Source organism: Coenobita brevimanus, chromosome 95 (assembly GCF_032717465.1).
Source record: "Coenobita brevimanus isolate Jiangsu-jjx chromosome 95, ASM3271746v2, whole genome shotgun sequence".
Lineage (NCBI taxonomy): Eukaryota > Metazoa > Arthropoda > Malacostraca > Decapoda > Coenobitidae > Coenobita > Coenobita brevimanus.
In genome coordinates, this window is record NC_137048.1 from 12,348,112 (window position 1) to 12,363,255 (window position 15,144).

General features: G+C 44.8%; 1 protein-coding gene across 1 annotated transcript in view; it reads left to right on the forward strand.

Moving 5' to 3' along the window:
* LOC145413243 (G-protein coupled receptor moody-like) overlaps nt 1-1,164 on the forward strand; it is a 34,891-nt gene extending 33,727 nt beyond the window's left edge. The window contains exons 4-5 of the mRNA XM_080282974.1: nt 87-413; nt 459-1,164. Of these exons, the coding sequence (XP_080139100.1) occupies nt 87-413; nt 459-1,164 (1,033 nt within the window). The remainder of the gene's footprint in view (nt 1-86; nt 414-458) is intronic.
* The last annotated feature ends 13,980 nt before the right edge of the window (nt 1,165-15,144 follow it).

A 15,144-nucleotide genomic window follows, 5' to 3' on the forward strand; every position in this document is an offset into this window, starting at 1 on the left:
GTAGTCACAACTACTGTTAGCAGCACTATAACTGTCAATCATTACCTCCACTGTCATCACCTCTCACCACCCCTATTTTTCCTCAGGCTGTACACGCAGACGCTGCTGGCAGTGATGGTTGTGTCCACATGGGTAGGTGCCTTTGGAACCCTGGTGCCCACAGCCCTGAAAGTGTGGGGGACCTTTGGCTTGGACCCCACCATCGGCTCGTGCACCATTCTGCCGGACAGTGATGGATACTCGCCTAAGTCATTCCTCTTCGTGTTTGCATTCATGCTTCCGTGTGTGGCCATCTGTGTCTGTTATGCAAGGATTTTCTGTATCGTGCACCGTGCAGACAAACGAAGCCACAACAGTGATCAAAGCATCATGAGAGTGAATAGCAAACAAAACAAACAGAAAGGCAGCACTAAGCAGGAAGAAGGTGGAAAGTTGGGTGTGGGAGAAGAGAGGGACAGGAAAGATCCACATGAGGGTGGTGAGTCACGGGTGCATACACTGAGTGAGACTGTGCAGGTGGAGACACAGGTAAAGCTCACCTCCAACACCAGCTCCGTCAGTGTGGAAGTCCTGGAGGGTGGTGCCACTCCCACCCACCCACCCAGTGGTCACAGTGATGGGAGAGGCCAGTCACCTTCCCCAGGGGTGAGCGTCACGGTGCTTAGGCCTGAGGTCAATGGGCTGTCCGGCCATCCCTCAAGGGAGGAAGGGGTGGTGTCTTCCCCCATCAGAATATGTCCAACAAATACCCAAGACTCACCCGCCTCTGATGCAACAGGTGAGACGGGGCGGCAGCAGTCAAATGAATCGGCAAAGGGGGCATTTTCACAGTTGCGTGGGACATTCCGCAGGGCTCGGAGGGGATCACTCCTGACACGGCAGACTGCACTAAGTCCAAAGGACCAGCGGCTCCTGAAGATGATTCTGGTGATCTTCTTGTCCTTTGTGGTGTGTTACCTGCCCATCACGCTGGTGAAGACATTCAGCAAGGATGACGACCCTGTGTTGAACATCTTGGGTTTGCTGCTGGTCTACCTAACCACCTGCATCAACCCCATTATCTATGTGGTCATGTCCTCGGAGTATCGGCAGGCCTACCTCAGCCTCTTTGCCTGCAGTGTGGGCGCTGATGCTGTCAATCGCTCCTTGACTAAGATTTCCTGAAGGTGTGTCAAGGCCATGTCCTGCCCCAGCCCAGTGCTCACCAGCCCCAACACCACACCTGCACCAGCCCTGCATCCCACACCTGCCTTCACTGTCTGCTCCTTACACCTTCCATAGCCACACCCAGTCCAGCAACAGTTACTTTCTTCGTCAGGCACGTTTTTCCCTCCTGTATGTGTGGCCAGTGGATGAGGCAGGCGTGGTTGGCACTGGGTCGCACTAGTCTTGCCGGGTCTCACCTGGGGCCACTGGGCAGTATTCTATGTGGCTTTGGAAATTTCATAACACTTCTACCTTGGCAATTTACTCTTAGCAGTACAAGTTAATGTCCTCCCGTGTGTCACTAATACAAACTTAGTCAATATTAAAATGAAGTACTTTTCATGCAAGAGAATGCTAAGATGTATTGTGAAAATAAATCACAAAGAAAGGGTGTCTACAAAACTGCAGATGCCACTTTAAATACGAGCATTATTTAATGGATTAGGATGGTCTTTAGCAGCTCTTCCTTACCAGGTTATTTCTGTGTATGGTGCAAATTTTTATTCTGTGATATAAGAACTTTTTCGCCTTCAGAATCTCAAAATAATCCATAGGAGAATACCAGGGTGTAATACGTAAGACAAATGTTAAGGAGGTGCCAAAAAGCTTCGGAAGTCGAGGAAAATAATGACGCTCCTGGAAAAACCACACTTACATGAGAAACATTCAAGTGCTGACAAAATTGACCTCAGGAGTGGGAATCCTTAACCTTTTTTTTTTTTTTTTTTTAACATTACTTGTAAAATTATTATAGATTTAAGGCTGAATCCGACCTACCAGCTTTGTTACACGATTTGTTGTGGTTTGCCTAAGGGCTTAAATTTGTTCCTGGGGTAGAAAATTCCCCCTGTGATATCTGTAACATTGGCGTGACTATGACTCGTGTTCTGTCTCTTGGTAGGAAGGAGGTGGGTGCAGCCACGACGACAAAAAATGTATGACACACAATAATGGGGGAAAATATTATGTAATTATATGCAGTGGTGAAACAGATGGAAACAGTGATCTAGAAGCATAGAGACGAGGAGTGATTTTAACTATGTAGTGAAACGTGGCAACAGAGATTTAACTGTATGGAAAACAAGGTGGAAACAGTTTAAAAGGACAAACAGTGATTTTACAATACAGCAGAGCGGATGGCCAGTGATTAAGCCTATACAGCAACAGACGGACACATGCAACTACAGTGACACATATGAGGGTGATTTACAAAACTAACTAAACTAAGGGTATGATACAGACACGATGCACAGGACAGAGAATGAATTTAGGCCCCTCTTGCTCACCCTGGAAACACGAGGGAAGAGAATTTGTGACACAGGTTCTTGGAGCCAACATTTATCACAGCGTTCATCGGTGTTGCTACATTGATGTGTCTTCTCAGATTTTTAAAAGTTTTTTTTCTCCTCTTGTGGTTTGTAAAGACTGTATATAAAGGCTATGAAATTCACACACACACACACACACACACACACACACACACACACACACACACACACACACACACACACACACACACATATAAAGGGTGATATAGTCCTGCTGGATTTATTAACATTTATTGCATGTACTTGGCTTAACATATTAAGATGCATTTTTTTCTATATGAAAGGGTAACTAGAGGCCCTCCCAAAGGGGGAATCACACCAGCCGCGAGCCGGTACACATCTAGCGCGGCTTGGAATATGACCTTGACCTTGACCTACTTTCACTAATTTCGAACTTGTCTGAGATTTTCATCCCTACTACACACCTGTAAAATTTCTTGATGATATCTTGAGCGGTTTGCGAAGTTATCGTGGTAACAGACACACAGACAGACAGACAAACAAACTGAAAACAATACCAGTTTCACTATCGGGGATGGTAACTGCTGAAATGGCAGGAGTTAGTATATCCAGTGTAATCAGCTGCATCTTAGTTTGTCAAGCAACTTACATGCTGTGTCTCTAATCTAGGCAGAATTTTGGGGAGGCGTGGCTCAATCGGTAGAGAGGTGGCTTGCGGTTCTAACGGACCTAGGTTCAAATCCCGGCTGGGGCAGGGAACAGTTTAAGGATTTGAATTTCATTAAATCAGGCTTTTCTGATCTACCAAAAGACCCGCCGACATGTAGTAAAAATATCCCCTCTAATACCAATACACCAGTCCTGTATGAGACAGCCCTAGCATGTATTCAATATGGACGGTAGGTGTTAGTGCCATAAAAATACCCCCGCTAATACCAATACCCCAGTCCTGTATGAGACAGCCCTAGCATGTATTCAATATGGAGGGTGGGTGTTAGCGCCAAAGTGGTGACATGTAGAGATGTATGGTATGTAGGAGGGCTGCTGGGCTTTGATAGCAGCCTGTGAAGCCTATGTCCAGGGTTGGACAAAAAAAAAAAAAAAAAAAAAAAAACATGAATCTTTATACAGCGTTCCAGTTTACAGAGTTTACATGTGACTTTCCTCCTATAACAGCACCTACTGAACAACTTACTTGTATTTCTCGCTGTGTAAAATTTTCTTGGCTAAAATCGTTGCTTACCCTTAACATTTTCAATAAGCCAATTATCCACCTTCTCTTTTTGTGGCGGGCAGATTTCATGGAGCAAAATTTAGGGATAATGAAATAGAGATATCACTCAGACACTTGTGAGCACATTCTCCAGCCAAGGAACATGGCTCATAATGTCCTAATTTTCTTCACATATACAGTACGTGTTAAACCTGATACTTATGTCTGAATATTGACTCTATCGGATACGTTTATGTGAAGCTGGAGAACGTGGTGACTGTTTTTGGCGTAGCCGATAGAGCCAGGATTCCGGGGGCTTGCATGGTGAGTGAATGGAAGCGTGGCCCATTAGATTGGGCAAATCTGGGCTGTCTGGATATTGCTACTCCTCACCATGGCCTAGGATGGGAAGGGAGGTCCGGATGATGATGATGATGATGATGATGATGATGATGATGATGATGATGTCTAAATACAGGAGTTGCCTTTTGGGTGCTGGCCATTCAGGATTTCCATTACGCTGGTATAGGGAGGGAGAGGGAGGGGTAGACCGAGGATGAGGTGGAGGGATGTAGTTGAGAGGTATATGAGGGAGAGAGGAGTGAGCTGGGGGGAGGGCAGTCAAATGGTGGGTGACAGAGCGACTTGGAGGCGTTTTGTCTGCGGCCATCCTTTGCGGGATTAGGGCTTCGGGCTGTAGATAGATAGATAGCTATGTCTGGAAGTTTGAGTGTAAAGTTACTGCAAGATATCTATAGGGTACAGTCGCCCCCAAAAGTATTACACAGGTAGGGTACAGTGATATCCAAAATGACCCTCCTCTCATCGGGGGATAGGGAGGCGGTTGAGGGATGTTTGAGAAACCAGACAGTGGAGCCGCTCGGTCATATCAGTGCCACCACGTGAAGGCGTCCCTCTCCAGTACCTAGAGGTTAGACAGAGGTTACGTAGAGCTGTAAAGACGTCAACGGGTGAAGGGATGGAACTTAGTGTTGAAGGTGGCAATTGGAGTCTTCCTAACACCATTTCCTTTGCGATTAACTCAGCATATGACACATTTACGTCTCTCTCTCTCTCTCTCTCTCTCTCTCTTATTTAATTCAAGGAAGAAGGAACCAATGGCCAGGAGCTGACTTTTCACTAGTAACCTGAAAGTGGACGTTGAGAGGATGTGTACAGAATTAATTGCTAAGAAAGGGGTGTTAAGCAACCCCTAAAGCCACACAGCATACTACCGTAACAATGGCAGTGTTTGTATTTATCCGACATTTATATTTTCACTCGGTATTTGACGTTGTATATTCAGACCATTGATATAATAAACACCTTTACCTGGTGCATGTGTATTATACCCCTAGTACTACTACTACTACTACTATTATTACTACTACTACTACTACTACTACTATTACTACTACTACTACCACTATACTACTACTACTACTGCTACTACTACTATTACTACTACTACTACTACTACTACTATGTACTACTACTACTATACTACTACTACTACTACTACTATACTTTTTTTTTTTTTTTAATCAAATCACCTCCATCCATTGGTGAATTATATTGTGAAGATCAAAACCAACCTTGCTAATACAGTTCATCATTTGGAGTTGTAATGTGAAGGTTAACACTAACCCTCATATTACAATCCGTTGGCCCCAAGCACGCCAACGGCTGTGCTGACCAACCATCTACTATTACTATTATTATTTTATTTTATATTTATTGATATTACAGTGTAAATAAAGACATTAAACTATTGGAGTCGCTGGTCTATGCGACTCTCGACCACTGTAGCTTCGTAATCCATACCCGTCAGAGAGACAGGCCTGAGGGCTGATGATCTTGTGCCCCTGAGACATAGCAGAGCAGACCTCACGAGGGAGAAAGACAGTCGACATCTCATCCAGGCCATAACAGAACTCTGCGGTTGACGTTTCTTCTCAGAAAGAACCTCCATCCCACCTGATGTCGTGAACACAAGGGGAGTGAATCGACCGTGGTCCACATGTTGGATCTTTTCTTGATAATTTCTATTTTTTTCTTGCTCATTCCTCTTGTGTGCAGCTTCGAGAGACAGTTCACGATGACATGCTGCCGTGGGATCGAATATCCTGATGTCGAAGAACGCCCTCTGCCCACGTGTCCAGAAACCTTGAGCACTAACATCCACTCTTGCATCATTTGATGTGTTTGCTGTTCTGTGGGTGAAGTGCTCGCCGTCCAGGGGTAGCAGAGCTGGCTCAATCGTGACATCATGGCATATTTCCTGCAGCATTTTGGCAGTGAGGTCGCGTACTTCATCGTGTCGGATGCAAACAAAGCCTCCCTTCTTGCATACCATTGCATGGTTTGCATCAAAGGCAGTGCCACAAGCACAGTGTTGAGGTAGGTTCTCTATTGGCCACCCATATCTCAAGGCTATGGCATCAATAAATTCTTGTTTGTTGAAGTGGAAGCCTTTTGCCTTGAGAGGCAGGGTTGTGAGCCAGTTCGATGCCCCAACCTCCTGTGCAATTTCAACTCTTCTGCACTGGTCCGGTGTTAGATGTTCGATTATGTGCTGCAGCTGGTCTTTTTGTCTTGCTTCACGCTCCTTGCTTATCTGTGTCTTTATGTCTTTCTGCCTTTGGTGGTCGATTTCACTCGTCTCAACCTGGGCGCAGATCTTCTGTGACAAGGATTCGGTGAGCCTGAGTGAATTTCTGTGTTCATAGCTTGCCACGGCTACTGGATTTATAATGCCAAGGCCCCCCATCGTGGGTGGTAGTGCTAGAAGGTCCCTCTCTTCTGGTGTGGGGATGTGGCCATTGGTTAGAGATGGGAGGAATGAATCCCTGATTGCATCCTCCAGTGGTTGTAGCAGCAACTCGATGTCTGGTATGGTCCTCATCACGAAGGTCCACTTGTGCTTTACACCATAGGTAAATGTACTGTATGCTGCATGGGGTTCTGTTTTTACGTGGCTGGATAGTGTATGAATTTCTTCTACCCATGTCTTTACCTATCACTCACATATTTGTCTTTGAATTCCTTGGTTCCAGTCACAGCCCCTAGATGCCTCTGACCTTCCTTAGTCACTATCAAGTTTGTGCCTCTAAATGCTTCCTGTGCATCTTGATAGTAAGCCGGTTTCACGATCAAGATGGACTTACTGGCATTAGGGTAGTAACCTATTTCAGGGCCATGAGATGTTACAAGGTCCCACCATTTCCTCACATCCTCAACCTTGCCAGCACCCGTGAGATCATCTGCATAGGCTACCTGCTTTACATTGGTGGCCTCGTATTTGATCTGTTGTTGCAGCACTGTCATCGCCAGGGCGTACATAGCCATGGCAACGGGGTACCCCTGGGTAGTTCCTTCTGTGGACTGGATTACACCGACATCGTGAGCCGCTGTTTTACCCACAATGTAGAGGTCTGCTGGTTCTTTGTAGGTGTTTTCCACATATTGGGCAAATGCTGGGCATTTAACCTGGATATTGTGCAGCATTGCCTCCCGGTTGATGGAAATAAATGCATTTGAGGCATCAACTAATAATACTGCCTCACAGTCCTCTTCCTCAAATATTTTCCTCATGGAGTGAACTGCTGCCTCACCTCCTGCCTGCTGGCCTGCACACACCTGGAGGTTGCCAACTGCCTGCTTCACATCATCTTTCACCACCTTCATGATGCATTTTCCTGTAATCCGTCTTGAAACTTCACCCACCCCGATGGGCCTGCATCCAGGATTCTTATCAAGGGGGATTAGTCTGCAAGCTGTCAATGCTTCGATGTTATTGCACTGACTTGAAGCCAGCTTCCTCGCCAGTGAGGCAATGGTGTTACATAGGTCTGTTGCTGCCTCCCCAAACTTGATGTTACTGAGGATTACTCGCCAAGATTTTGCATCCAGGCCTGACGGTCCTGCCCCTCCCTGTGTGTGCATTGCCTTCCGCCACACCATATCTCCAGTTATCCTGTCGTATATGATGGGATTGGGAGGAGTGTAGTTGCCGTCAAGCTTTGACTAGGCACTTGCTTGTCGTGCAGTCGGATGTTTTTCTTTTAGTTGTTGCATTGTTTCATCTGTCAGGTCAAGTACTCCGTTTGGTGATTCAGCTGACAGGGATCTTGTTGCCATCGAGACCTTCCCCTGTCTCATCTTGCTGCCAAAAATCCTTGCAACATCGTTGGTATTCTGATTTCTTCTGCCTCGGTTGTTTATTCTCATCTGCAAGGCCCTTGCTTCCTCAAGTAGGTTGTCGATTTCACCTCTTTTCCATTTTTCAGCCCGCCTTTGGATGGCCTTAATATTTTCTGCAAAGCTAGCTCTTGGGCGGGTCTTGTTGAGGAAGAGATGTGGTATTAGTGCAAGGACCTTAAGAAAGAATGAGGCAATGGGTGTGTTATTGTTGTAGTTGGCTATCAGGCGAGTGATTTCCTTGATCATGTCAGTTGTAGCATTGCATTTGGGAGGTTCAAAAAGGTTACTTGAGGACCATCCAACTATTTCATTATATGTGGTGTTCACCCAGGTTACTGCATTTTCTCGGGATTTGCCCATCCAGTATGTGGGACGACCTTCTCGCACAGACCTTTGAGGCTGTTCTGCTTCCTCGTTGTTTGTGTCACTACCGTTCTGAGGACGTATAATACCTGGATGATTCCCTCTTTCATGCACTCCTTTATGGTGGTCTTCATCCTGAGTTTCATTTCTATTATAAACCTTATGATGTTCCTCACCCCCAGCTTCACTACTATTCACTTCCCCATGGTGATTTAACCCACCCAGCACTTCCATATCTCTCGCATCTTGGCGTCCATCCCTATCCCTCGCTTCACCACGGGGTCTTTCACCACCACGCATGTCCGCGTGATCGTGCATATTGTCAGTGACCACCCCATCAATTTCCATGTCACCAATCTGTCGCCCGCCATGTTGGAAGTGGTCAAGTGCCGCTTCTGGTGGGCTGTGATTCCCTAACACATTCATACAGAAAGGTCCCATCCTACAGTATGTACACGGTGACCTATTTGTTGCACATGAGCACCTGATACACTTATGCTGCCTACTGGAGCACTGACAACAATACTGTGGCGTGGCCATGGTGTTAAAGTTTTTATACTGTGGTACAGTATTAATAATAATAATTATGGCTACTTTTTGTAGTACTTTTAAATGAGAATTAAATATAATGTTACTAGAACTACTATTTTACTATACGAATTTTGAATTAAGTCTGATATAAGTGAAGAATGTGCTTGTTTTACTTCTGTGTTTGTAGATAATATGATTAAGTTATGAAGCAGTTTGCTCGTTTTTCTCTAGTTTTGCATATCAGTTAATATCTAATTGTTCTGTCTTATACTAATAATCGACTGAACTGATAACGATATGTATTTAAAGTTTGATATGAAGTAAAACAACGCTTCTTTATTCAAGGGTTAAGTAGGTGGCCAATTGGTGTGGTGCAATAATGTGGAGCCTTGTTTATTAGTAATGGGTCTTCAGGCGTTAAGGTGTAGGGGTGAGGGTGGTGTGTGGCGTAGCGGCAGTGTGTGTGTGTGTGTGTGTGTGTGTACAGATATTGGGTCTTCGGACGCTATGGTATAGGGGTGAGTGTGGTGTGGTGTGTGGCGTTGGGACAGTGTGTGAGCGTGTGTGTGTGTTGGTGTTGTGACATGTGATGTGTGATGTGTGGTTGTGGTGTGGTAAGATAGAGGCACCTTGGTTTACTAAGGCACATTGGCATTAACAAGATTTGTTTAGTATTTCTTTTGAATATAAAAGAGAATTTTGAGAGGGTTGAATAAGTAATTCTAGTGTGTAATTTTATGGAGTTTACATTAGTCCTATTATACAGATATTATATTAAAAATACTCTACTACTATTACTGCTACTACTGCTACTACTACTACTGCTACTACTATACTACTACTATACTACTACTACTACTACTACTATACTACTACCACTACTACTACTATACTACTACCACTACTACTACTACTACTATACTACTACTACTATACTACTACTACTACAACTACTGCTACTACTACTACTGCTACTACTATACTACTACTACTACTACTACTATACTACTATTACTACTATACTTCTACTACTACTGCTATACTACTACTACTACTACTACAACTGTACTACTACTACTTCTGCTACTACTACTACTACAACTATACTACTACTACTACTACTATTACTACTCCAACTATACTACTACCACTACTACTACTACTACTACTACTACTCCAACTACTACTACTATACTACTACCACTACTACTATTACTACTACTACTACTACTACTACTACTACTCCAACTACTGTTACTTACAAATCAATACTGAAAATACAGAGATGACAATTTTAGGCCAAGTTAGAGTAAAAAGAGTATAGTAATTGTGATAACTTATTCCCCCACCATAGACACTGTGAGAGGGAGGGGAAGACCGAGGATGAGATGGAGGGATGGCGTTGAGACAATGAGAGAGTAACTAGGAGAGTGTATGAATGAGGTGGAGGGGGAGTGGAGGAGGAGACCGAGGATGAGATGGAGGGATGGAGTGGAGAGGTATACGAGAGAGGGGGTGTAAGTTAGGGAATGGAGAGTGAGAGACTAACTAGGATGTGAATTAAATGGAGGGGGGAGAGGGAGGGAGGGGCCGAGGATGAGGTGGAGGGATGAAGTAGAGAGGTATATGAGAGGGGGAGGTGTAAGTTAGGGGATGGAGAGTGAGAGACTAACTAGGAGAGTGTATGTGCATTAGGTGGAGAGGGGAGAGGGAGGGATGGAATAGACTGGTATATGAGAGAGGGGTGTAAGTTGGGGGATGGAGAGTGAGAGACTAACAAGGAGAGTGTATGTGAGTGAGGTGGAAGGAGAAGAGGGAGGGAGAGACAGAGGATGCTATGGAGGGATGGAGTGGATGGTACATGAGAGAGGGAGTGTAAGTCGGGGGGAGGGCAGAGAAATGGCCGGGGACAGGGCAACATGGAGACGATTTGTTTGTGGCCACCCCTTACGGGATTAAGGCGTCTGGCTCTAGATAGATAGACAGATAGACTATGAATGGAATATATGGCACTGGAATTAGCATAATATTATTCATATTGGTCCAGATTTTCGTCTTTTTGTAACTCAATTCATGTAGCTCAGTGACAGATAGATAGATAGATAGACAGGTAGATAGATAGATAGGTAGATATATGAATTTCTTTATAAGGGTTCTATAGTCACTCAATAGCACGTCTTCGTGACTAGCATCATATTCTTCTCCATTGTTACAGCTTGGCATTTAGGAGAGAAAGAGAGTCCATTTTAGGCCAAGTTAAGGTGCAAAAAGTAATGCTGGAATGATCTATCTGTCTATCTCTTGCCAGACGCCTTAATCCCGTAAGGGGCGGCCACAAGCAAATCGCCTCCATGTCGCCCTGTCCCCCGCCATTTCAATGCCCTGCTCCCTGCTTACACCCCCCTCTCTCATATACCTCTCCACTCCATCCCTTCATCTCATCCTTGGCCTCCCCTCCCTCTCCCCCCCCTCCACCTCATGCATTGGAGCTCGGTGAACCACTGAAACTTCGAATCCCGTCAGTCACCCTTTAACCGTGAGAGGAGGAGGACGCTCGAACTGTGTATGTTTTGTCAGTGTCAATAGTGTTTAAACAACTTGCCCATCTTGCCATGATAAACAAAGGTAAGCGAGGATATTGTTCATCTGTTCTTTGATACCACGTGTTCTTTCAGTTGAACCAAATCATCTTTATTAATGTGAAAAGTGGTGAGGAAAGAAGTTATCTGAGTGTGGAGCTTCATGGAGACACAGACAAATGAGGAAGTGAAGGAGCGTTGTGGTGTTGATGTGGGTGTGAAGTTATGTGGAGAGACAGACAAATGGGGAAGTGAAGGAGAGTTGTGGTGTTGATGTGGATGTGGAGTTATGTGGAGAGACAGACAGACAAATGAGGAAGTGAAGGAGTGTTGTTGATGTTGATGTGGATGTGGAGTTACGTGGAAAGACAGACAGACAAATGAGGAAGTGAAGGAGCGTTGTGATGTTGATGTGGATGTGGTTACGTGGAAAGACAGACAGACAAATGAGGAAGTGAAGGAGCGTTGTGATGTTGATGTAGATGTGGAGTTACGTGGAAAGACAGACAGACAAATGAGGAAGTGAAGGAGCGTTGTGATGTTGATATGGATGTGGAGTTACGTGGAAGGACAGACAGACAAATGAGGAAGTGAAGGAGCGTTGTGCTGCTGATGTAGAGTTACGTAGAGAGACAGACAGACATATTAGGAAGTAAAGGAGCGTTGTGGTGTTGATGTGGATGTGGAGTTACGTGGAGAGACAGACAGACAAATGAGGAAGTAAAGGAACGTTGTGATGTTGATATGGATGTGGAGTTATGTGGAGAGACAGACGGACAAATGAGGAAGTGAAGGAGCGTAGTGATGATGTGGATGTGGAGTTACGTGGAGAGACATACAGACAAATGAGGAAGTGAAAGAGCGTTGTGATGTTGATGTGCATGTGAACGAAAGTGTTGGGAGAAGTAACCTGAGATGATGTAGCCATGTGGAGATAATGGAGAATGAGAGACTGACTAGGAGAGTGTATGTGAGTGAGGTGCAGCGTGAGAAAGGGAGAGGGAGGCCGAGGAAGAGGTGGAGGGATGTGGTGGAGAGAAGAATGAGGAAAGTGTGAGCAGGAGGGAAGACAGACAGATGCTGTAGGACAAGATGACATGGAAGCTGTTTGTGGCAAAGCACTTCTTCATGACTAGCATCATATTAGAGTTTATTTCACGTAGCTCAGTGACAGAATAAGATAATACCGCGGCTCCACGTCCATAGCACTTCTTCGTGACTAGCATCGTATTCCAGCGTTAATCTATTGTTATATCTCAACAATGATGATGGAGAAAGGGCAACAATAGTAATTTTGTTTCGTTTTTTCGTTTCGTTTTGTTTATAAAAACCCCATCCTGCTCACATGCGTCGGCCTTGGTCACCTAATGGCGGCTCTCCATGCTGCTCGATCTCTAGCAGCCTCCATGTTCACTCCCTTATCCCTGAGGTCAAACTCCATGACCTCGTCCCAGGTCTTTTTCGGTCTGCCTCTCGCAACCCTAATCCCAACGTTAACACTTTTCACTTTCTGTACCCAATTGTCTTCCTCCATCCTCTCCACATGCCCAAACCATCTCAGTCTACCCCTCCTCATCACAACACCAATATACTCCAGTCCCATCCTTTTTCCCAAACCATCTCAATCTACCCCTCCTCATCACAACGCCAGTACACTCTAGTCCCACCCTTTTTCCCAAACCATCTCAATCTACCCCTCCTCATCACAACACCAATACACTCTAGTCCCACCCTTTTTCCAAACCATCTCAATCTACCCCTCCTCATCACAACACCAATACACTCCAGTCCCACTGTTCCTTTTAACTCTTTCATCGTAAACCTAGCCCACTCAGGCCTCGCATTCAAGGACGCACTGCACATCCATCTAATTATTGTCATTTCTGTACGACTGAGCCTGCGAATATCCTCTTCCTTTACTGCCCAGGTCTCACTACCATACAGCACTACACTCCTAACACATGCTGCATACAAAGATCTCGTAGCACGGAGGGAGAGTCCTCTTAATGTCAGGATAGGCAACAGCTCCCTGAACTTCTTCCAACCACTCCTCACTCTAGCCACATAGCTGCTCCAGCCCCACCTCCAGCACATAACATGTCTCCCAAATAACAAAACTCTTGCACACACTCAAAAGACTCATCAGCAAGATCAATCCTTTCATGCCTTGCAATATCCACATGCTCTCCCCGACACACACACACACACACACACACACACACACACACACACACACACACACACATTACTTTCTAATGGAACTTGCTGGTGGGGAAATGTGTGTATGTAACTGTGGTGGTGTGGGAGGTTGCCATGGTAACACACAGGCACCTCCCACCAGTCAGGCAAAGATTTTCTTTACGATATATTTTTGCATTAGGCTGGTTAATATCCTTTTGACCATACACACACACACACACACACACACACACACACACACACACACACACACACACACACACACACAATACTCTCTAATGGAACTTGCTGGAGGGGAAATGTGTTTATGTAACTGTGGTGGTGTGGGAGGTTGCCATGGTAACACACAGGCACCTCCCACCAGTCAGGCAAACTTCCTTTGCAATTTATTTTTTAATAGGGCTGGTAAAGAGAGTTTTATGATCATGAGAGTTAACAGAGACAGCATTAACACTCTCAGAGTAGTATGACTCACTCTCAACTGACTGCTATCGCCAAGCAGTACCTGCAATAGAATACTAGAGTTGCCCCTACCATGAAAGGGCCCTGGTACCATCTAGTGGTTGTAAAAGTAGCTGGACAAGTTTCTCGTCTTGGTAGGCGTCGCTACTTGGCTGCTTTTGCTAGTGGCCGTATGACAGTGGAAGGACGAGGGTGTGTGTGTGTTGCTGTTGCCTCCTTCTCCTGAGGTAAGTGTTGGATATTTGCTGTTTTTAGCCATTAAGGTGACTACACTAGGTCACAAAGATATCGCACTGACAGCCAGGAAGTATCATGGCCAAAAGAAATAATACCTATAAGGCTACTAGACGTAATTCTGATGAGACAAGGGGGCTGTTAGTGTGAGGGAGATGAGGAGGCCTTGTAGTCCAGTGTTGCCGTTTTGTGGAAAATCGTCTGCTAATGTGGAAAAACAAATGAACGACGAGCATGGATGTGGGCAGGTGGACGTCATTCCACACTAGTGTGGAATTTTTTTCCACACTAATTGTTCACGTTATTGTGCAGGAATACGGGGGATTTTGTCATGATAAGGAGGCATTAACATGTATTGTTATTCAGACCCTTCACAGTTAAACTAACGAATATGTAGCGTTTGTCTATAATACTGTCATTTAAAACAAGGAAGAATACGTCGTTGAACAGTCTTCCTCTACCCACCCGGCGATATCATAAAAAAAAAAAAAAACTTATTTACTAGACACATGCCAACCATAAGCAGTCCATAAATACCGAAACAATGTTGTAAATCGTGTACAGTTGATATACTAGAAACCTTGGATGTGGATAAACTTGTCTCTTGGCTGGTTAGTAATCAACATTTGCTGACTTATTAACTCTCTTAATCATTTAACGTGCATACACTTGAATCATAATAGGTCTGACATCATTAATTATACCCTCTCTTCCAGTAGTCACAGTATACCAAATTTTATGGTAGTTATACCAACACTACATCCTCTGTCATCCTGGTTACTAAACGAAAACGTGTGCAATAATGACGTCACAACCAGTGTGCAATTCACGGCAACTCTGCAGTACAGTTTGGCCCCTGAATGTA